Source organism: Leptodactylus fuscus, chromosome 9, assembly GCF_031893055.1.
Source record: "Leptodactylus fuscus isolate aLepFus1 chromosome 9, aLepFus1.hap2, whole genome shotgun sequence".
NCBI lineage: Eukaryota > Metazoa > Chordata > Amphibia > Anura > Leptodactylidae > Leptodactylus > Leptodactylus fuscus.
In genome coordinates this window covers 46,199,432-46,223,533 of record NC_134273.1, presented here as the reverse complement: position 1 = coordinate 46,223,533, position 24,102 = coordinate 46,199,432, and the positions used below count along the sequence as shown (strand labels likewise).

Sequence of the window (24,102 nt, the reverse complement as noted above, 5' to 3'; positions counted from 1 at the left end):
ATTAATTATACTATCACATGGTGCCTATTACATTATACTTTTTTGTCTCATATCCTTACATGTGTAATGTATTGTAGTTCTTTTAGTTCCAATCTTCTGGTTATGTTTTTGAATGATTTTTTTGTCAATTTTATTATTTTCAATAAAAATTTAGTATTTTTATAATGATTTGGTGGTTCTGCATTTGAGATGGTTTTTGAATAGTGATGGTTAGTAAAGGATAGCTTGGGCAACACCTTGACAGCCACTACCTAACCTCTCTCTCAGGTGGGTTATTCACCGATGTGGTTGGGAAATTTATGGAAGGAACATTGAACAGGCAGGAAGGTGCTCAGTGTAGAAAGTGTGGCCACGTTTGCCAAACCCTCTAATTTTTACACATCAGTACCTTTACGTTTACTCTAGAGGGCTGTGCTGGTGTCATACCCTGGATGCGCCTCATTTTTATGACTAGCTAATTTTTAGAACTATTAAAAGATTTTTTTTTTCTTGGCAGCAACAATGGAATGTAACAGAAAAATAGGCATGCTCATTATGTCACTTATGGCCTTATATTGGCAACAATTTTGGCAAATCAATGGTGGATGGGTTTGGAGCCCTACACATAACAAAGCAACGCATCAGATCTGCCAGAATTTTACATCTCTTATTGACAGCATTACATTAATTTCAGATCACATTTTTGTAGTTCATTTAACGGATCTGTCTTTTTTCAGTAAAAACTTACGTATAATCCATTTCTATCTGTTACTGTATCCACATAGCACACGAGCATTTCTAATATTAGACGTGTTGCATAGCTTTAGCTTACACACACACATCCATGGGACGTATAGTATTCGTCATCTGAATGTACTCTAAAAACATTTTCTTTAACCCTTTCACTGCCAAGAGTCTCTGGAAACTTTGCACCACCAGTAGCCAGAGCAATTTTGACAGTTTTGAGATGGATAAATTGCAACATTAAAAAAGAATCCAACCCCCCATACCTATATATTTTCTTAAAGTAGACACCTGCAACTTTGTCTCAACTTGGTACTTTATACAAACAGGCACCTTCATGCAATTTTGATTTTAAGTGAATTTTTTATGAAAAAATGCAAATAAATGTATATTAGTTGTTAAAAGCGGAAACCAAAAATTATATGCACAAAACCTCCTAAAAATAAGAGTTAAACATGTGCAGAGCTCATTCATATCACTATGGCCTACCCGCGCATGCACGTGTCTTCAGAAAATCGCTAGAACTGGAAGGAAAGAAAATCTGCTTTGAAGCTGGAAATGTTAAAAAAGTATCATCCTATAAAATGCAGGGATTACACACCATGAAAAGTAAGTGAACCCCTAAACCCTATATATTTTTTGAAAGTAGACAACCTGAAGATTACATACGTCTCAATGGGTCATCAATAGCCACATCCACCTTCATGCAACCATGTGACAAACAAAACATTTTTTGAAAAAATGCACTAACACATATTTGCACCTAAAACTCATGTACAAAATACATTTAAAATAATAGTTTATGGTGTATACAATGTATATATACCGAAAACATCAACTACAACAAGAGCTCGGACTCCCAAAAACACTAATACAGAAGACAAGCAGGATTTTGCTGCTATTCACTAATATGTTAAAAAGTTATACTGCACCTAGCAAACTCACACCAAAATCTAACTTTTTTGAGATTGCACAGCATACCATATAGAAAAACACAACTTAATGTTTCATATATACAACCACCTTCAAGCAACATTGCGGCAAACAGAGATTGCTAGCAAAAATTGCTCAAAAATAAAAATTTGCCACTAAAGTGTGACTCAAGCAATCCCTTTCTGCAAACAAGATGTACTTTCTAAAAAACTGCAATATGTGAGGAGTTCATACATACCACACATGTATATATTTACAGAGGCGAGTGTTAAAAAAACGCCAAAATAGCAGAAATGCGCCATCCCATTTTGTGCATGCAAATTAAATAGGACTTTATATAAAAATATTATTTTCCATCCCTCTATAAAAATTTTAGCAACCTATACATTCATCTTTAGTGATAATCGTTATTACTATTATTTTAGTGTGTAACGGATATCACTAGAGATGTATTTTACTGTAGAAAGCTCAGGTATAGACAGGACAGGGATTGAGTGAAATGTAAACTTTATTCATGATTTTGTGTACCGTATTTTCCGGACTATAAGCCGCACATAAAAACCTACGATTTCCTCAGAAATCGTAAGTGCGGCTTATAGTCCGGTGCGGCTTATATATGGATGGAAGCGGCGGCAAAGACTGCGTGCCGCTTCCATACATGCATAAAAGGCACCGTAAGAGTGCATTCACACTACCGAACGCCGGCGTGTATCACAGCCGTACACGCCGGCGTTACAGCAGGGCTGCCGGACACTTCCTATTCATTTCTATGGGAGCCGGCATGCGAGCGCTCCCTATAGAAATGAATGGAAAAAAGCAGTCCATTCATTTCTATGGGGAGCGCTCGCATGTCGGCTCCCATAGAAATGAATAGGAAGTGTCCGGCAGCCCTGCTGTGACACCGCCGTCCTGAAAGAGAACGTGAAACTTACCCAACGGTGCAGGGCGGGCGGGCGGGCATTCAGGCCTCCTCTGCCTCCGATGTTCCGTCCTTCTCCTCCGGCGCTCGCTGATAACGGCCGGGGCGCATGCGCATAATGCTTCTACTGCGCATGTGCCCTGGCCATTATCAGCTTGCGAGCGCCGGAGGAGGACGGAACGGGGGGGTAGTAGTTTAACCTAACGTTTACGGTTGGGCTCTATCAGCATGATTTTGCTGATAGAGCCCCTCCTCGCCTGCCGAGCGCTTCCAATAGAAGCGGCTGGCACGCGGGGGGTTAAGCGGCCGCTGGCAAAGTCTGCCTGCCGCCACTTTCAATAAGATATAATGCGCACCGGACTGCGGCTTATAGTCCGGTGCGCCTTATATATGAACCGAGACGGACTATAAGGCGCTCATGGGCAATGCGGCTTATAGTCCAGTGCGCCTTATAGTCCGTAAAATACGGTATATGTTGTGTAAGTGTTTGGTGCGACTTTTTTTTTTTGGTGCTGCGACTTGGACAATGGTAAACGTCTGGGTCACAGCGCCAATAAACTTCCTGGTTATGTTCAGGGGGTATAAAATAAGAATACCCCACTAGTAAAGCTAAGGGGAAAATTATATTATACCTGTATGCGATAATCAAAGAGCAAAGTACAGTATGCTCTCTGATTGACAGGAGGGGGGGAAATAGGGACGGAATCCCTTCTTCCCACCTCCTGGGGTCACATACAGGTTGTGCACAGAGACAGAGAAAAAGCTTCTCTGTCTCTCTGTGCACGCTGCTCCTCCTCCCCCCTTCGTGTTTCACTAATGCTTTGCGAGACAGGAGGGGGGGGGGGACAATTTAAAGTCCTGTATCTCAGGACACTTTTGGGCTATGAAGATAATGTTAGATCAATTTTAAAGATGAGAATCTCATCTTTAAAATGATACCAAGATCTTCATAATAGCCCTTACAGATTTTAAGCGAAATGATGTTAAAAACTGTCGGGAATTCAGATCTTCAATGAGATCTCAATCCCCAATAGCGTTTTCAACAGTGAATCGCTTTGGCACAGTAAGAGTTAACACGAAGCACTTGGTATCATTTTAAATCTTTAAATTGAAACTAAAATTATCTTCATAGTCCAAACGAGTCCAGAGATTTGGGCATTAGAAGTAAGGACATAGCAGCTACGTCCTCCGCTAGGCAAGTGACACCCTGGGAGGACGTAGAGCTACGTCCTTGGCAAGAAAAGGGTTAAATCATAAGTAAGTCAATACCAAAGGTTGTTGTGAAACTACGCACATATGCTGAATTTTTTTTAGAATATGGTAATGATTGAGTAATTCAGAATATGTGCATATCTACTGAAAATGCAACCACTAAATGATTTACATTTTAGATGGAAAAAAGAAATAGAAAAGCAGGTGACTGCAAAAATGATCATGCAAGTTTTGTGTCATACATGAAAAAATGTAAAGTGTTCCTGCAACTATAAAATCACTCTTCATACATGAATAATACAGTTAATCTTATTTAAGAAAGAGACTTCCTCCTCCATTCATGAAGCAGTTACTTTTTACATAAAACGGTAGGTTCACACCTGTTTCGGTTTCCGTTCTTCAGGTCTGCTTGGGGACCTGAAAAATAGAAGCCCAACCTGCTTAAAAAGCTTGCAGGACTTTTCGGTTTGCGTTTTTTCAAGCGGAAAGGGGGATGGAATCCCTGATAGGTAACTCACATGCAGGTGTGAATTTAACCTTAGAGAGAAGAGGTATTTTCAGAAATATGCAAGAAAACTGAATTTAACTCAATTAACTGCAAGTTCTACACTCTGCTGCACTCAAGAATTGTTAAGGGTTGGTTCACATCTGTGTTGGTATTCCATCTGGGGGAGTCCGCATGGGGACCCCCCCAACAGAATACTAAACACAATTTCAAGGTCTGTGCAGTAAAAGCACACAGATCCTCCATAGACTGGCTTGCCGCCAGATCTCTGCACAGAACATGCGGACAGAAAAGTAATTCACGATCTACTTTCCTGTCCGCATGATTCGTGCAGGCAGCGCGCGGCAAGCACACGGACCCCATTATAGTCTATGGGGTGAGGGTGCTTTTACTGCACAGCGCTTGCAATTGCATTTGGTATTCCATTCGGGGGGTCCCCATGCGGACTACCCGAACGGATTACCAAACGCAGATGTGAACGAAGGGTAACATTGCTAGATTTCCAGATAACAGACTACCAGTGCACAATATGAGGCAATAATCAATTAACAGCCTCCTCTTCCCCTCAACATGTCACAGAGTTCTGTGTGTTGGCTGGATAGGGACACAGTAAAGATAAGGAGGGGGGAGGAGAGCAGTTAATAAGTGGAGAAGAAAACTGATTTCCCTGATCATTTATTAAAAATATTAAGTTTTTACTATTAATTTATGAAAAGTTGTTTTGTAATTGGAGATACAGTTAAGGAAGGTGGCAGGCATGTTTATAGCAAAGGCAGAAACCCAAACTGGATGGCTTTCCTGGTTATCCATAATAGGATCTGCCCCGGCTTGGGCTCTCTTTACATTGTTTTATGAGCTATAGATCTTAAACTGAATCTCTCACCAGGGTCAAGAATAGTAACTCAGCAGCATGAATCTAACTATTACTGGTTACTGACAGCAGAAAAAGGAACCCATTGAAGTCAATGGGAGGCTATTTTTCAGCGCTGAAATTCCACACCAAATTCCTCACCATTTTCCTCCATGTGAATGGACCCTTGAAGAAAAAAAATGAACGGAAGCTAACATTAACCCCTTAACGCTAAATCACGTACCTGTACGTCAGGGAATGTGGTTAGTTCCCGCATTCCCACGTACCTGTACGTGATTGAGATTGCACGGGCTCAGAAGCAGAGTCCGTGCGATCTCCATGGGAGGCCGGCTGTATCTGACAGCCAGGCTTCCCCTGTAGCAGCAGGGACGGTGATTGCACCGACCCCCGCTGTTTAACCCTTAAGGTGCCATGATCCATAGTGATCATGGCACCCTAGGGGTTTGGCCGGGCTATAAAGCATGGTGCCGGCAGCATCAGGAGTCTGTGTGAGCTGTAATTTACAGCTACACGCTGCTCCTTAATCCCTCCCCCCATCGGAGCGAGCTCCGATGGGGGGAGGGTTAACCCCTTGGATGCCAGGACGAGTGGGAGCTAGTCTATGCATCTGCATAGCTAGCTTCCTCTATAGACTGCAATACACATGTATTGCAAGTCTATAGTTAGTATAGAACCAGTGATCCTCTCTGATCGCAGGTTCTAGTGTGCTTACTGCACAAATGTAAAAAAGTTTTTTCTTAAAAAAAAAAAAAATAAAGTGTGTAAAACAAACAAAACAAACAGTTACATTTCTTGTAAATCTGGAAAATCGCTGTTGCACTTGTAAGCCTTGTAACGTTCAAAATAAATTAAAATACAATCAAAAGATGATGCCGATATAAAGCAGAGATATGGGAGATAATATTTATTACTATATTTGGGTGGTATGACTATCTGCCTGAAAAGCAGAGAATTTCACATTTTGAAAATTGCAATTTTTTCCAAATTTCCATCAAATTTCCTATTTTTGTAATAAGTAAATACAAAAATATTGATTAGTGTTTACCACTAACATGAAGTATAATGTGTTACGAGAAAACATTCTCAAAATCACTTGTGTAAGTTAAAGCGTCTCAAAGTTATTGCCATTTAAAGTGACATGTCAATTTTGAAAAAACAGGCCTGGTCCTTAACATACTTTTGGGCTGTGTCCTTAAGGGGTTAAAGAAGTCCACCAAAAAAAAAAAAAAAATTTCCATCCCTGTAGCCCTCACCTGAATGTCTGTCATTCTCCAGGCTTTTTTTTTTTTTTTTTTTATGTACACTGCCCTCATAGCCCTGCAGTCCAGCTTCTGCTCACCTCTCCTTACCAGACACCATCTTGGATTCATATCTCTGTTTGTTCTGCTATCAATCACACGACAGCTAAAGACTGTACTGTATCTACCTGCTAGAGGCAGTGCCATTATCTAAAAAACAAACAAAATCTTAATCTAATTTAGAAATAATTAAATAAGAGGACAATGCCTGAATTATATATTGGGGAACTAGGTACATAATGAATACAAAAAAAAAAATACTCAGTCTGTTCACACTTTGTTATACGTTGATCAAACAGTAAAGCTAGGTTCACATTAGTGTTCAATGGGTTCGCTAGGGGGCCAGAAAATGGAAAGCTAATCCGCTTAAAAAGCAGTTACCGTATTTTTCGGACTATAAGACGCACTTTTTTTCCCCAAAATTTGGGGGGAAAAGAAGGGTGCGTCTTATAGTCCGAATGTGGTGCCTGGCACCCGCTGTACTAGAGAGGCGGAAGCCGGAAAGGGATAGACGCCGGGGCCTGAGACATCGCTGTGCTCCTCTGTCCTGCATGAAGCCAGCAGGGGCGATGCTATTCCGCTCCTCCGTCCCCCCGCCGCTGGCTTCATGCATGGCAGAGGAGCGCAGCGATGTCTCAGGCCCGGCACCTGTGCCGGCGTCTATCCCTCCCCGGCATCCGCCTCTCTAGTACAGCGGATGCCGGGTCAGTATCGGTGGCCCCTTCTCCCCCGGGGCCGGTCCCCACCGGCCCCGTACCTGTAGAGTTGCAGGCCGGCTCCTGCGCGGCGATATCGCAGGAGCCGACCTGTTCGGGTGACAGCCGGGAGCCTAATGAGGCTCCCTGGCCTGTCACTGCTGTATTAGTATTGCGGCTGGTCTCTATGACCAGCCATAATACTAATAGACAGAATGTCCCATAGACGGCAATACAGTTGTATTGCCGTCTATGGGACTTGCAATCAAGTGACCGCAGGTTCAAGCCCCCGGGGGGGAATAAAATAGTAAAAAAAAAAAAAAAAAAAAAAAAAAAAAAGCTTTAAAAATATAAATAAAAGTTCTAAATCACCTCCTGTCCCTAGAAAAAAAAAAATTATATATATATATATATATATATATATATATATATATATATATATATATATATATCATAAACCACCGGGTTTTTTTTCAATACAAGGTGATCTAAGCAATAGATATTCCCCAAAATGGTATAACTAAAAAGTACTTCTGGCCCCGCAAAAAAAAAAAAACACTCTATGCATCCCCGTACAGCTGCAGGGTCACCTGTCAATGTGGCCTTGCAGCTGTTGCAAAACTACAACTCCCATATATTAAATATTTTACCATTTTTTGCTTCAAAATTTTTTTCCCCTATTTTCCTCCTCTAAAACCTAGGTGCGTCTTATAGTCCGAAAAATACGGTACTCACAGACCCCATTCAAGCGGATTTGGGAGACGGAAATCCAACTATAGTTCAAAAACTGCCAACCCTCCTAACAAATCACAGACATAAAAGCAATGAGAAGAAGGGTGTCTAAACTAGGATCCCGTCTAGAAGGACTATGTTCACAGATGCCGTCTAGAATTCTTTTTTTTTTGGTAGGTTTATGTCTGTATATACAGGCATGTGTATGGGGCTATTACAATATAATGACAATTGTAGCCTTTACAAAAGTAACTACATTTTCAAATCATTTTTGATTTTCTGCCAGCATTTGTGACATTACTTTTTTTTAATGACCCAGCAAATAGAGTATAAATGTTAAAGGGGCTCTATCATTGGATTTTCGCTGTTTTAGATAAACATATGCCTGAATAGCCTTTAAAAATGCTATTCAAGTCCTGCTAATCGTTTTAATGAATTACCTTTTAAACGTATATGTAAATGAGCACTTCTGTGCACCGTGGGCGTTCCCGTGCACCCCTCTGTTCACGCCCACCTCTGTGGTTCTTATATGCAAGTCCCTCCTCCTGCTTTCAATTCACTAGCTCCAACTGTCTCTTCCCTGCTTCTGAAAAAGGACCTGTGATGATGACAATACTGCTCTGTGATTGGCTTGTCCCTGTGATGACAACACTACAAGGTCCTTCATCATCTAAGTAGTGATCTATGCACAGCAGGGTTTCAGCTCCCTGTGTCTATCATAGATCTCCATGTGCACAGTAGATCTACGATATGATAGACTCGATACATATATACGCCGAATTTTTCAGCACAGTTTTCATGCTGAAAAAGCCCCCCTTCGGCTTATACTCGAGTCATGCCAAAAAAAAAAAAAAAAATTAAGTAAATAAAAGTTCTAAATCACTCCTTTCCCTAGAATACATATAAAAGTAGAAAATGACTGTGAAACACATACACATTAGGTATCGCTGTGTCTGAAAGTGCCCGGTCTATTGAATATATAGATAGGATACCCTATATTCAGCCCGGCTGAATACCAAGTGGGGGAAAAAAACTCAGTCCTCAAGTTCAGGGAAGGGGCAGACAGACAACCAAATCACCCCCTCCACTTCCCCAGCAACTACTGCACCCAAAAACTCCGACCATTTTAATTTTTGATATTTTCCAGTAGCTGCTGCATTTCCCCCCTTGGCTTATACTCGAGTCAATAAGTTTTCCCGTGGTAAAATTAGGGGCCTCGGCTTATATTCGGGTCGGCTAATACTCGAGTATATACGGTATCTGTGCTTTCAGTGTACGGGAGAGTGGAGAAGGGAGGTGTACACAGAGAGCGATGAATCATGGTAAATGTAGTTTGTTCACAGATTCACTGCATTTAAATAACAGTCAAGTGAAATAAAGCCAAGAAAAAGCTGCACAATGAAACCGATAATTTTTGTAAACTGGATAACCCCTTTAATGTGTGGATGAGATGAATTAAATCCCATTCACTTAATGGGGAAAAAAAAAAAACTTTTTTCTCTGTATCAACAAAATAGGGCCTTAGCCTGAGAGTATGTTTTCACAGAACTATTTTTGACATTTAGCATGAGGCTAAACCTTCGGAATCGGGTTTCTACCATGCACACAGATTATCCGCATTCAATGGTGCTAGTCAGTGTATGGACACCCCCTACAAATTGTCATGGTAAGGCTCAATGCAGACAAACCTGTGCTTCGTCAGTTTGCTAGCTGTGCTTTTCATGGCTAGCGCACTGCCACATTATTTTCAATGAACCCCATACACATTTGTGCGGGCAGTGCGCGGCAAGCAGACCCCATTATAGTCTACGGGGTCCATGCACTTTGACAGCACAGCGCTTGCAATTGTATTCCGTCCGGGGTGGGGGGCCATTTTCTGGTGGATGGTGGGCATGCGCAGTTGGCTCTGCCTGAGGTCTACAAGTTTGACCGCCTGTGCCGGAAGAAGACACGTGAAGAGGACGTTCCTAAAGAAGATGGAGGCGGCACGGGAGAGTTCTCTCGCAGCATTAAGGACGCCCCCAGTGCTGTTTGAGTGCTGGTGCCCGCTCCCAGTGCTGCGAGAGAACTCATTTGCATACCAACGAAAACCGCGATTTCTACGGAACGGCAGCACGGAGAAGACATCTAAAGGTAGGAGAAGAATAGCCTTTCTTAAGGCTATTGCTACATGTCAACCAGAAAAAAAGTGTTTTAATGGTAGAATCCCCTTAATGCTGAACATATCCCCAAGGCCACCTGTTGTGCCAAAACTGAATTTTTTTTTATGCTAGGTTCACACCCTGTGTCGGTTTTCACCCTTCGTGTCCGCTTGAGGACTCGAAAAACAGAGACCCAATCCACTTAAAAAGCGGTTGTCCACGGACCCCATAGACGATAATGGAGGCCAACAGGTTTCCGCCTGAAAAATGTGGAGAGAAACATCCTGATTGCAGGACTTTTCTCTGCACCTTTTTAAAGCGGAGTGGGGGACAGAATCCGGGTGCAGGTGTATGCTGGATGGAGACCTCCCAAACTGAAACCTAATCCACTTAAAGTGGTTACCAGTGAAAAGCTGCAGACCTCATAGCCTATAATGGGGTCCGCCAGGTTTACACTTGGTTCCTCAGGTGAAAAATGCAAAGAAAAAATGGAATTCCTTTTACTGTGGGTTTTTTTTGTTTTGTTTTTTAAGTCAAAAACATTGCTGGCTTTGGCTCAAAAATGCAGCAAATTCTGAAACAACACACACAGGTTATTGTCAATTTGGAGTCAGCCTCTGAAGGAAGGGACCTGCAGCTAGCACTCATGCCCGAGCAGTGTCCTCCTGAAGGACAGTTTACGTGAGCGGTCTAGACGTATAGAACGTCTCGGTCTAATCAGCACCGCGCGCAGCACCGGCCTGTGATACCTCAGACGTGCACGTACAGCGCCTCACACACCACAGCCTGCCGCGCTCAGATCTCATTACACACTATAAGCTGCCCGCTCCTTGCGTCACGTTGTCAGTAAAAATGGATGCGTAGAGCAGTGCACAGAGCTGCTGGCAGCGACGTATTGCTCAGCACAATGCAGCGGAGTATCCGGCAGGCGCAGTGACTGGATGACTAGAGCGGCGGCGCCACAACACGCATCCTGTCAGTCCCTCAGTGTACCATGAGTGCAGCCGTCCGTATTGTCGCTGGCCCTCTCCAGCAATACCTGCGAGTCCTCCTCTGCTCTCTAGCTCTTTCTCATCAGTTGCACACACATCACGGCCATCCTCTGACATCACTTCCTGTATCTTCTGTAGAGTCGCACTTTTTTCTTTTCACCTAGCTTTATTGGTATAACAAGGTAGGATGCAATAACCTGCAGCCTGGAGATAGAATACAGGCAGCCAGTGCTGTGCGTGATATTGATAAGCCAGCAGTCTCCAGCAGTTTCCTACCTGTTACTGGCGGAGCAATCCTGTGCTGAAGACATCTCTACATTACAGTACATGACTGGCATATAAGAAGGGAGTGTCCTGACCTGGCAACCACTCTATAGAGCGGTGCATAATACAAGTCATGCACAGGCAGGCACACAATCCACTGTGTATACATTCTGTATTCTCTAGGAGCTGGCAGGAAGTTGCTTCTTTCCTCTCTCCATTACCACAGTGATCCAGGGTAGAAGGTCTCTCAGAACCCCAATTATTTATTTCTTTTTACAAGCAATTGGTGTATGACCACTGCTGCCCTACTAAACAGCATGATGGCTCTGATCGTAGCCAAGGTGCCAGGAAGTACCACACTACTGATCAGGACAGGGCATGGGAAAGGCTGGTACAAGTTTGTTCATTTAATGAGTCTTTAAGCAGTCTGCTCACCAACAAAATAAGACCAGGTTTACATTGTGCTTTTTCCGATAGAACTACTGTACAGTTTGTAATTGAGGCAATGAGCAGCCCATGTTACTATACCAGTCATCTCCTATTTGCTGAGGTCCATTAAATTGAAAAACCTCTGGTAGAAATGTGTTACTGCAGTGAAGTTCAGTAAGGGCTAAACCACAGGCGACTTCAGCTCGGACTCTAGGCACAAACCTTAGATCGCTGTGACACCCTGCAACTCCTACATAAATATAAGTAAATGGTCACATCACAACCCCGAGGAGTCAGTGACTTCTATTTGATAAAGAATCCAGCGGTGCTCAATCTTTTTAGATCAAAGTGGCAGTCATAGCACCCTCTATGTCACAGTGTGACATTCGCTCATGTTGGTGAAGGTGGTACAAGAGAAACATGGTATCACAACAAAACTGGTGTCGCAGCCAAAGTTAGTCTAACCTAAAAAAGTGCCATGTAAAACCAGCCAGACATATATCCTTTATTCACATTATTGGATAAGTGTCATCACTGGGGACCACCTGAAATCACGAGAACCAGGCCCTTGAGGTCGCCGTGTAAATAAAGCAGTGCTGCTCATGCACGTAAAATTTCAGGTAGATTTGTTTGCTTACCTTCTGTTAAATAATGCAAAACACCGTCAGACCTGCTATGACTGGGAAGATGACTGGGAAGATGACTGCCAAATCCTTCTATCATCATACAATGAAAAGTTGATCAATTTTCTAAGGCTTAGTTCACACGTAAATTAAGTGTGGCTTATTTTAGCACCGGAAAAAAACGCTTCCTAATTAGGAAGCTTTTTTTGGACCTTGCCGCACTTTTTTGTAGCTTTTTTTTTAAAAAAAAAAAAAAAAAAAAAACGCTTCAAAAAACGCCAGGCTGTTTTCCCCTTCCGTAAAATGAATGGGGCCGAAAAAAAAACGCCTCGCTTTTTTTTTTCCGAAAAAAAATGCGTGTTCTTAACCTCCCGTTCACTTCTATTGCTTTCTTCAGGCGGAAAACACGTGAAGAAAGCTAGCACTCTACATAGACCACTATTGTATTGTGAAGCGAAATCAGCTATCAGCCTCTTTGCCCCAGTGTGAACTGGCCCTAAGGCTATGGTCAAACTACATTGTGTGACTGTTCAGGGCTGCTCCCCGACCCCCCACCATCACCTCCTCCTATTCCGCTTATTGCAGAGTGAAAAGTGTCAAACAGTTATATCTTGAACTCTATAAAATGTACAAACTTGTACTGACTTGGTGTCATATGAAAGAGTAGACTCTCTTTCATATGACACCAAGGCTGCAGCTATCTAAATTATTTCCAGCGATATCACTAGTTGAAAACACAGTCGGGATTGGATTTCTTTTATATCAGATATATCATACAAATGCGTACAAAATATCCTAATCCTGACAGTTTTCAACCAGTGCAAATAATTTCTGCAAATAATTTAGATAGCTGCATCCTGAAGTGTCATATGAAAGAATGGAATCTCCTCCACATCAAAAGCAAGTTTTATACATTTTGTACATTTTATAATGTCTGAGATATAACTGTTTGAAGTGACCCTTACGCACATTTTCTCTACATATTACACAGCCCCATACTCTTGTATACCGTAACATTTAGTGAGAGGCAAAAACAGCTCTCAATACCAGGGGAAGGGTGAATAAAATGCAAGATTTTACAGAAAAGATCCAAAATTTGTTAATAAAGTATAATACAAAAATTATTTATGAAACAAATAGTGTAAAAAAAAATAAAAATAAATCAAAAGTTGTCTGAAAGTTAGTTATGCTTCAATTTCTCCTGGAGAAGTTTAGCACTTAGGCTGGGGTTCACTCGGGATTTTGTATAGGTTGCTGGAGTTTTTATAAAAAGTTGAAATATGTTCAGAGTCTTGGTGGGAAATCTGTTCTATGGCTGTATATGCCTTCATAGACGTTGTCCTAAAAGTTTTTATGCTGCGAATAGCCCCAATATGTGTATAGCCCATTTTGCATTTCTCTCAAAGGCAGAGGGCATGTCAAATCAAATCAAAAAAGCTTTATTGGCACGTCCGAATAGATATTTGGCATTGCCAAAGCCGGTAAAGTAGGGGGGGGGGGGGTTGGGGGTATAATAGTCCGTGGAGTCTCATCTTCCTCTTAGTTGGTGACCGCTATATGTGGGGGTCGGGGTGGGGTGGGGCGGGTGTATTGGGATAAATATAACAGTCTGAATGTATAACAAAGAGCATTCTTGCCTCCTTCCACTATTCAACTATACCAGTTGTAATTCTGCCAAGAGAGTAATTGTAAAATAACCAACAAAGAGCTGAAAAAAGCCTAAGCAAATAATTTAGGAAATCCAGAGACACTGGACTGCAAATGCAGTGCATGATGCAGCTAAAATGATCTATCACACAGAAAAACAGGTCTGAGCACAATAAGTAAAAGCTGATTCTTGTCTCACCTGGAATAACACAAGCAGACAGAAGTAGATACAAGTAGATCGTAGACTTCTTACATGCTGTGATAACTTACAGAATGCTATTAAAATAGCATATAGAGAAAGCTAACTCCAGATGTTTGGAGGGGGTGAAGAAAACCAACATCTTCCCCCTCTTTTCACTGTGTGGGGAACCAGTCACTCCTTCCGCCAAGCACTGTGAATTAGTCTTAGTTAGCAGGTAACCAAGTGCCGATATTTCCTAGTAACACGGACTGAAATTAGATAGAAGCGATATATTTAATGTTATGAAGAGAGGTTTTTCAGGAAGAAAACCATAAAAAAAAAAATGTAAATACAGTGCAATGCATTTTGGTCAGAAATTACATGTTCTAAACGTTAGTGACCAATTAACTGCTTCCAGACTGCCCATTAACTACATAACAGACAAGGCTGGGACAGTTTATAACCATCCCTGCCTTCCTAGCATACAATGAGCACTGTGTATAAAGATATGGAAGTTGCCATGATGCAGCTCCTTCAGGCCTGGTGGTCATGTGATCCACCGGTAAAGAACTATACAAGCTGCTCAGTCTAGTGCTACTGTGTTGCTGAGGAGACTGCATTCTTCCTTTAACTGAGGATAATGTATCTGCCCCAGTGACAGGAGTAATCTACTGTAAAAACCACCGTGCCCATATCACAGGTTATAGTCCCACGCTCAGAAACACAACATGTGTCACCTACATAAAAATGACAGTAATGGAGAAGGAAATCTATTTTAAAAAATAGTGCTATTTTCTGCTATTAAAAACTAAAAAAAAAAAAAAAAAAAGCGGCACATTTCCCTTTCTTTTGGGTTTATAACTTTCTCAGACATTAAAATTAAAAAAAAAAAAAAAAAAAAAAAAAAAAAAATGCAAAAATAAAGCTCTATGTATCAGTGTAAAAAAGCAGCAAAGATTAAATAACCTGGGGGAAAAAAAAAGTTATATAGACCTCAAAATAAAAAAAAAAAAAAAAAAAAAAAAAAGTGTCCTCTTATGAACCAGGGAAAATAGCTTAGTCCTCAAGCAGTGAATCAATAACTACAAGCTTTTCCAAGCGCAGTTACTAATTAGCACATTTTTAAAGAGAGAGTCTGTCACTAAGCATAAAGCAGCGTTGAGTACAGCAGTTTAGAGCAACGGAGCCGCCCTTGGTGCTCCACATTGCTCATTTGCATATTTTGAAATAAATGAATATTTTTGTAATGGAGGCACGCCTTTTCATAGGGTAAAAGGTGTGACATTCAGGTGAGCCTGACCCTAACAGTGTTGCTGGTTTAATATGCTTCACCCTAGTAATAGACTACTTTTAGTACACCGCTAACCCAAAGGTCTTCAACTTGATTGCCATTAGTTTATAGCTGAAATGTATATTAATATGTGCAATTTATATAAAATAAAAAAAAATTCCCAGTCTTAGGGTCAGTGCACAGAGTTTTTTGCCACTGATTTTGATGCTGAATCCGCCTCAAAACCAGTCTCCTAAGGGCCCCTTCACACGGCGTAAGCGCGCCGCTCATTTAGACACGCGGCGCTTCAAAACAGAGCCCATTGATTTCAATGGGAAACGCGCGTATATGCCGATATACGCGTGATTCCCAATTAAATCAATGGGCTCTGTTTTGAAGCGCCACGCACGGACACGTGTATACATGTCTAAATGAGCGGCACCCTTACACCGTGTGAAGGGGCCCTAAGGGTGAATTCACACAGAGTTTTGTGGCACTGATTTTGCCACAATAACTCGAGTAAAGAATCAGCGCTGAAAAGAGACTCCCATTGACTTCAACGTGCGTAAAATGGAACCCATTGAAGTCAATGGGATTCTTTTTTTCAGCGCTGATTCTTTGAGTTATTGTGGCAAAATCAGTGCCATTTTACTCTGTGTGAATGCACCCTAATACAGTTCTATTGGGAGGCTGATTTTGAGGCAGATTCAGCGTCAAAAATCTTTGTGTGCACTGACTCTTACTGGCAGATATCTTCAAAGATTGCAGCTGATACCTGAAGACTTTGTAAATTGTCCAAAAGAGAAAACCATCTTTATGGCTGCTATTTTCGTAATGTTCTGCTAGAGCAGGGGTCTCAAACTCAACTCAGCATGTGGGCTGCAGAGCAAGATCCCAGCCAGTCGGCGGGCCGCACCGCGGCAAATTTAGCTCCACCCACTTTTATGTTGACTCCGCCCATTCATTTTTCATGTTCCCCCACACTGTATAATCCTCCTACAGTCACCCGTAAACTATATGCCCCCCCTCCTCCTTTCCCCCAGTTACATACACTCACCGGCCACTTTATTAGGTACACCTGTTCAACTGCTCGTTAACACTTAATTTCTAATCAGCCAATCACATGGCGGCAACTCAGTGCATTTCGGCATGTAGACATGGTCAAGACAATCTCCTGCAGTTCAAACCGAGCATCAGTATGGGGAAGAAAGGTGATTTGAGTACGAGTACTGCGAGCAGAGGAAGGGGGCGTTCCTCCCGGCTCTCACAGCACAGCGCGATTGGCTGTGCTGTGAAGAAGGACGTCTCTGGCTAACTGTCAGAAACGCCCTTCTGACCATAGAAGAGCTACGGTACCGGGCTGTAAGCTCTTCACACTGGGCCCACATTGGGAAAGCCGACAGTGCGCTGAACTCAGCGCACTGTCAGCTTTCCGGCAGTATATAGAACTGCCTGTGGGCAAAATGGTGAAAGGTCCTCTTTAACACACAAAAAAAAACACTTACACTCACCATCCAACGCTCCCCCGCCGCGCTCTGCAGTTTCACTAATAGACCTGTAGGCGCGATGTGATGATGTGACGTCATCACATTGCGCCTATATGTCCACTAGCCAGAACGTAGCGGCTAGTCACGCTAGGGACGCCGGATCCGCGTTGAATACATTGCGAGATGATTATATCCACTAGTGGATGTAATCATCTCGCAATGTATTCAACGCGGATCCGGCGTCCCTAGGCTTGTGCGGGCCGCACAAAATTGTCCGGGGGGGGGCCGCATGCGGCCCGCGAGTTTGAGACCCCTGTGCTAGAGCATCACTAAACATTAGTTACACTAATAAGGCTGTCTATATCTCCCCTAGTATCTGAGGCCAAGTTCACACTTGCGCTGGGCTTTCCGTCACTCGGGTTCCCTTGGAGGACCCGATTGACCGAGACAGTCCACTAAAATAGCAGTTAACCGTGGGCCCCACAGACTATAACGGGGTATGCTTTTTGTGAGCCCCATATAGGGCCTACATTTTTTCACTGTCAATATGTCTTTTTGGAGTATGGGAGGAAATCCATGGAAACAAGGGGAGAACATACAAACTCCTTGCAGATGTTGTGTTTGGCAGGATTTGAACCCAGGACTCCAGCACTGCAAGACTGCAGTGCTAACCACTGAGCCACTGTGTAGCCCCGGGGTCTGTCATTTTTATACTGAAATCAGCAGAGAGAAATTTGATCATTTTCTGATTACACATTGGAGCTGCTGTGCCTAAAAAAACTGGAATACAAGTCATGAAAGTTTGAAAAAAAAAAAAATCTTTTTTTTAGGATTTGCACACCCACATGCCATCCCTCAAAGGAGATGTGATGGGGACAGATTTTCTCATTTACAATAGTTACTGTTTAGTTCTGACGTAAATGATGCCACCAGCGAGGAGAAATATTTTCACCAATAATGAAACAATATTTTATTATTCTCATTTATGAAAAGTGCATTTTAATATCTCTAGATTTCTATTTGTAGGTAACAAATGGTTAATGGTTTTTGCTTACACAAAATCATATTCTGCAACACACACAAAACAAAAAAACCCATCCAAATATGATCAAGATTTGAGATTGAACAGACATGTGATTCAAACCATCGTCACGGGTGGCATTTCCTCCTGCAGGCTCTAAAGCTCCTTATTATATCTGAGCTATTTCAATCCAGGTTACCATAGAAACAACAAGGCCGCAGCCTCAGTTCGCAGTGAAATTGTACGGGAACAGTAAAGCATTTACACCTTTATAGAACTAGAAATATTTGGGGGGAAAAAAATGAGGCACAAAAACCCACAGTCACATGCAATAATGAATAGCATCTCATTTCTTACGAGATACAATAAAATGACATTTCAAGCACAAAAGTAACAAAGATGTTTTACGGGTTTTTTTGTTTTGTTTTTTTGTGTTTAATGATAAAAAAAGCCCACCTTCTGATCATAAGAGGCTAAAACCTGCTCAAACTCATGTTAAGCTATATTCACACTTCAAGGAATAATATCAGTCTTATGTCTAATTTTATTAAAGGATGTCACACAGCAGCATTAAAAAAAGAGCTTATACTACCTCCAACAATTCTCAATCTTTCAACAGGCTTCACTACACTGATTCCAGCGCAATTAGAATTCTTCTCTAGCCCCCCCACCATTCCTGAGCAACAAGCACAGGTAATCTTGGTGCCTGATATGCTCTGTAATGGCAGAAGGGCAGTGTCGGGGAGGGGGGTGGACAGGATTCAGAGCTCCAATCAGTTGGCCTTTGTCAGAGCTCAGAATCACAACCCTTGCCTCCCACAGTACAGAGCCTAAATAGCATATCAGACACCTAAAGTAACACCGTTGATTGTTCATGAACAGAGGTGACTAGAGAAAAAAATCCCAATTGTGCCAGGATCAGTGGAGCAGCCTTCATTAACAGATGTAAAGAACTTGAATTGGTGGAACTGGTGAAAGGTCCTCTTTAAATTCCAGCTCTGCGAATGGGGTTTATACACATGATTGTTACTTTGTTCGTTCTAATAGACCACTAAAATATAGGTCATGTCCTGTTTTATGCCCGTTTTCACTGATCCCTTCTATACATTAAAACGTATGGGGAATCCGTGAAAATAGGTGCCTTTTGGCAGTTTTGCATCTCGGTCATGTCAATGTAGGCTTAGGTGGCAACAGCACAGGTTAGGGGGTATTATCACACCACTTGTGTTTCACCTACTGACAGGTTCTTTTTATAGAAGCATTTCAAGAAACTTTTCTTTGGGCATTTAGGCTAGGGCCACACAGTAATTTTAGTTGAAACTCATCACATGACCAAACATTACCAAATTACCTTGCAATTCTTCCACTAATGTTAGTGAATGGAGTCACATTGCGACTAGTAGTATGCCGCAATCATGACTTATAGTTGCAAAACAGCTGCTTAGGGGGCGTTCACACTACCATCGGTGTCCGACATGTAGTGTCCGCTCCTAGTGTCCGCTCAAAATCTGTCATGGACATTAGGAGCATGCAGCTCACAGCGCTCGTCCATAGACGAGCATTATCAGGAGAGGGAGGGGGCGTTCCTCCCCGCTCCACAGCACAGCGCGATTGGCGCCGCAAGGCAGAAGGACGTCTCTGGCTAATGGTCAGAAACGCCCTTCTGACCATAGAAGAGCTACAGTACCGGACCGTAAGCTCTTCACACCGGGCGCAGATCGGGAAAGCCGACAGTGTGCTGAACTCAGCGCACTGTCAGCTTTCCGGCAGTATATAACACTGCATGTGCCCAGATATGGTGAAAGGTCCTCTTTAAGTGATGTATCTGCTGCTCTCAGGGGGGAGGGAGGAGGGGCTAAGTGCAGGGAGCGAGCCTGTGTATCTAGCTATTCCTGTGTCTGCACCACGTGACCTACCTCCCTGCTCTCAGATAGGGGAGAGGAGCTGCTTTCATTTCTGAACTCATCTTTTGTTCTCCCAGTTATCAGGCTAGCTAATTCAATTGTGTTCATTATAGCAGAGACAGGCAGTCTCTGTATGTAACACAGAATGGAGTTGCTCCTGCCTGTACTTCATAGTCCAATATTGTGCATATAGTGTTGTTTAAGGACCTTTGATGACATCACATAGGATCACGCTATGTGGTGGGCGGAGTTACACACTAATTTGGGGCGGAGCTAAATGGCAGGTTGCGTGTGAAACCACACCCACCAAATGACACAAGAAACCAGGAAGATAGAAGATTTTACAGCAGTGAAGACTGCTGAGTATGCGACGTGGGAATACCCCTTTAAGATTAAGATTAGGAATGCATGCAGAGACTGATTTGAGGTACACACTGTAAGATTTTAGGAGGGCAAAGCACCTGAATAGAGTTGGTATGAGGACATTAGTAAAAAAAAAAATAAAATAAATAAATACCATATAGCAACATATTTAAAAGGGTTGTCCAGGATAAACCAAGAATTAACCCCTAAACTAAACCCACTCCCATCAAACTTCTAATTTACTTAAATTTAAAAAAAAATAAATAAATAATAATAATCTATAATTACCCATATCCCTGGAGTGGTCACGTGACTGCACCAGGGACACTTTCTGATAATCCAGTGATGTTCCGTTTCACTGCTTCCGAAACAGAACGTCACCATTACTCTTCCCCTTTCCCCATCAATACTTACCAAGCCTTCCTGTGTCCGGGAACAGCGCCTCCCCTTTTCCTCTCTGTTAGTGGTGGGCAGAATAGGTTAGGTAGGGAGACAAGAAGGGGGGCTAGTAATAGTTGGGATCACTAGGCTAGTGAGACAGGGGGAGGGGCTAGTAGTGGGCGGGATACTTTAGCTAGTGAGCCAGGGAGGGGGAGTGTTACAGAGTGAGAGAGCAGGGGGGCGGAGAGAAATCTACTGTAGAAGCTACACAGGAAGCTGCACAGAAGGAAGTTACACCATATAAACAAATACAGAAGATGCCAGCAGCAACCAGAGACACCCAGAAATCACTCCAAACACTGCTAAAGGTACATGGGTATGCTTATTAACCCATTATTACCCATTTAATGGATACCTGTTACCAATGGCCCGAATAAAATTTTTCTGAAGTGCTTCTTTAAAAGGAGATTTCCAGGATTAGAATACCGATTGACCTACCAAGCACAGTACCCTACACTGCATTGGGACTGTGCTTCATACTGCTTGAATGCAAATTAGGTACAGTGCAACCACTTGATTAATGAACAAGACATTACCAGCCTGTGACGTGGAAGTGGTATTAGACCCCCAAAGATATGATATTGATAACCTATCCCTACAATATGTTTTCAGTATTAACTCCCAAAAAAAACCTTGGTTGCCCAGTTCTTTGTCTGCTGATGACCTATCCTTCAGATCAGAGGGAACACCCAGGACCCTTGCTGATCAGCTGTTTGAAGGGGCCACATAATCTGGTTTTGAATAAACCATTATGGACCGGTGTGAGAAAAAAAAAGAAAAGAAAACTGGAAGAGACAACTCCATGCATTAATTTGGAGTCTGAAGTAAAAGATACAGAAGTCCTAACAATGCCTACTAGGATTCTGGTACATAAGAGCTAGGTGTTAAACCTTAGAATCTTTTCTTCCAAGTGATGTCAGGATCCCCACACAAGAAGCAGTAAATAGGATACGGATTCGTTTTTAAAGCTAGATGAAAAGTTTTACTTTCCAGTACAGAGTCTGTGTAAGGAAGAAATGGGACGAAAACTGCAAATGACATTAGGAAGAAAGAACACAGCCTGTTACTCTCAGCCGCTTATAATAATCCTAAGGGGTGCATGAACCAAAGTTACTTTATCTCCCTCATTATTAATTAAGATAAGATAATCCTTTAATAGTCCCACCATGGGTGAAATTCAGGGTGTTACAGCAGCACAAATAATACAGTAATATATTACAAGAAAAACGAACACATACAAGCTCAGAATAGCAGATAGAAAAAGATACTAGGTGTCATAGTAACTAAAAAGAAAAAGAAAGACTTCAGGATCATTTAGTACTCTGTGCGGGGTGATCTTCGCTTAGCCTGATGTTGATTATACAGCCTGACTGCGGTTGGGAGAGGACCTCCGATAGCGCTCTTTCCCACTCTTGGGGTGAAGCAGTAGGTCACTGACAGTACTGCCTAGTGCTGTCACAGTCTCATATATGGGATAGGAGTTATTCTCCAGTATGGAGCTCAGCACGGACATTAAGACTAAGGTCCGAAATCGTAGAAAAGCTGTTTTTTTGTTGCAGATTTTGCTTTTTTTTTTTTTGCTTTTTTTTTTCTTTTTTGCCAAACCCAGGAGAGGATTGAGCAGTAGGTAGACAAATAGTTTCCTTTGTATTTTGCATTCTTTTTGTAGCCAATCCTGGGTTTGGCTCAAAAAATTGCAGAAAAATCTGCTACAAAAACAAAACTGCTTTCCCGCAACCTGGGGTTTAAGTAGGGCTGCATAATTAATTGAAAAATAGCAGAAACCAGACCGCAACCTGGATAAGTGACATGATTTTACGCACGTCTGTTTTTGCAGTTATGTTATTACAATATTCTGGAAAATCTACCTGCAGTTTCATTTGGATCAAACACATCTGATCCAGAATCGTATTACTATACTCTGGGGTCTTAGGATTCTAATGAAAATCAGAATCATGGTTCTTTGAAATGGTGAATTAATATATGCAATTCATTGCCCTGCCCTATGCATAGGTGTTATGTATGAAGGTTGCCTATGATAGGAGGTGTTCATAACAAGCTCTGCTTCAGTTAAAGTGTACCTACAGTTTTTTATTTGTAAATGTCAATATATCAAACTTTATAATATATCTTATTAAAGAAAGAGGTTTTCTTCATAACTTTTCAGTTAACTTCTAATTTTATTAGTCTATGAAGGGGGAGGAAATAGAAAAAAAGACTCACATAACTAAGCGTATCACATTGAAAGCAATAGGTAAAAAAAAAAAAAAGCCTCCCATTGAGTTCAATGGGTAGCGCGCGTAAGGCGGCACCCATTGAAGTCAATGGGATCTGTTCTGAAGCGCCTCACTCTGACACGTGTTTACGTGTCAGAATGAGCGGCACGTTACTCCGTGGGAACAGAGCCTCACTTCATTAATCTGCAGATCCTATAGATTATAATGGGGTGCCCAGTCCTGTTTGCAGGACTCTTCTCCGTATATTTTAAGAATTATGGAGGATGGAGTCCCAGCTGCTAGCGTGAACCTTGCATTACTCACTAGACTCAAGTCTATGAGTGAGCCTATGTTCACACAGACAAATCGAGTGTATCTGAGCGTGTTAAAACACAGTCAAATATAACCGATATTTGTCCAGAAGTCATTTTGGGATCTATATCAAAAATCGTCTATGGTGTCAACTGCCCTCCATCAGTCCAGTACGTACAGCACTGGAATAGATGAAGGTAGCCAAAACACAAGCCAGATGGCCCATAAATAACTCAGCTATGCCTTTCATGGTCAGAACATGCTTATATGGTTCTAGTGCCAGTCTGGACAATCAGGACACAAACAGGTCCTGCACCGGTCCCACATTCCTAATGCTGGGTCAGATTTTCAATAGCATTGCAGTTTTCTTTATAGGATTAACACTGTTAGAACATGCTAGAAAGGTAAGAATGTGAAAGGGAAATCTGTAGAGGAATGATCGCTTCTGCTGAATTATTCTTTATTAACCCACTGCTTGAGAACTGACATACAAAGAATGTAGTGTTGATTTTTTTTTTTTTATCATCATAGCAATTACTCTTCCCCCCCAAAGATGAAGCCCTACAAAAGGCAGCTTGTGTAAACTGTGGGCTCTTTAGCAATCCTCTCTCCATGGCAACAAGGAGGCAGTATTAGAGGAGAGCAGCCATACATGCTAAAAGCAGGTGCTTAGCCGCGCTAATTACAGCCTCTTTATACTGCAGCACACGCAGGGCTGGTCCTTGCGTCACAGCACAGGGCCTGGATCTCACAGCACAACCTCAACCATTACAATAGGTTTTCAAGAGAAAAATTCACATTTTCACAGCTTTGAGTGCCCAGACAGATTGTAGTTATGCAGCCCCTTATGAAGAATTTACTGCATTATCATATATTAGTAACAACTGTACGACGCTCCATCGCTTACACAAGGTTCACACCAG

The 24,102-nt window shown here is 42.1% G+C and overlaps 2 protein-coding genes across 4 annotated transcripts in view; both read right to left on the bottom strand.

Moving 5' to 3' along the window:
* LUC7L2 (LUC7 like 2, pre-mRNA splicing factor) overlaps positions 1-24,102 on the bottom strand; it is a 467,814-nt gene that overhangs the window by 116,144 nt on the left and 327,568 nt on the right. The window lies entirely within an intron of this gene.
* TCF20 (transcription factor 20) overlaps positions 1-24,102 on the bottom strand; it is an 80,814-nt gene that overhangs the window by 35,192 nt on the left and 21,520 nt on the right. The window contains exon 1 of one of the 3 annotated variants that reach the window (XM_075286319.1): positions 11,023-11,253. The exons of 1 other annotated variant lie outside the window; for it this stretch is intronic. In XM_075286319.1, coding sequence (XP_075142420.1) covers positions 11,023-11,138 — 116 coding nt within the window. In that variant the 5' untranslated portion in view covers positions 11,139-11,253. Of the gene's footprint in view, positions 1-11,022; positions 11,254-24,102 lie in introns of those variants that run through there. One more of the 3 variants, XM_075286321.1, reaches the window with a different exon arrangement.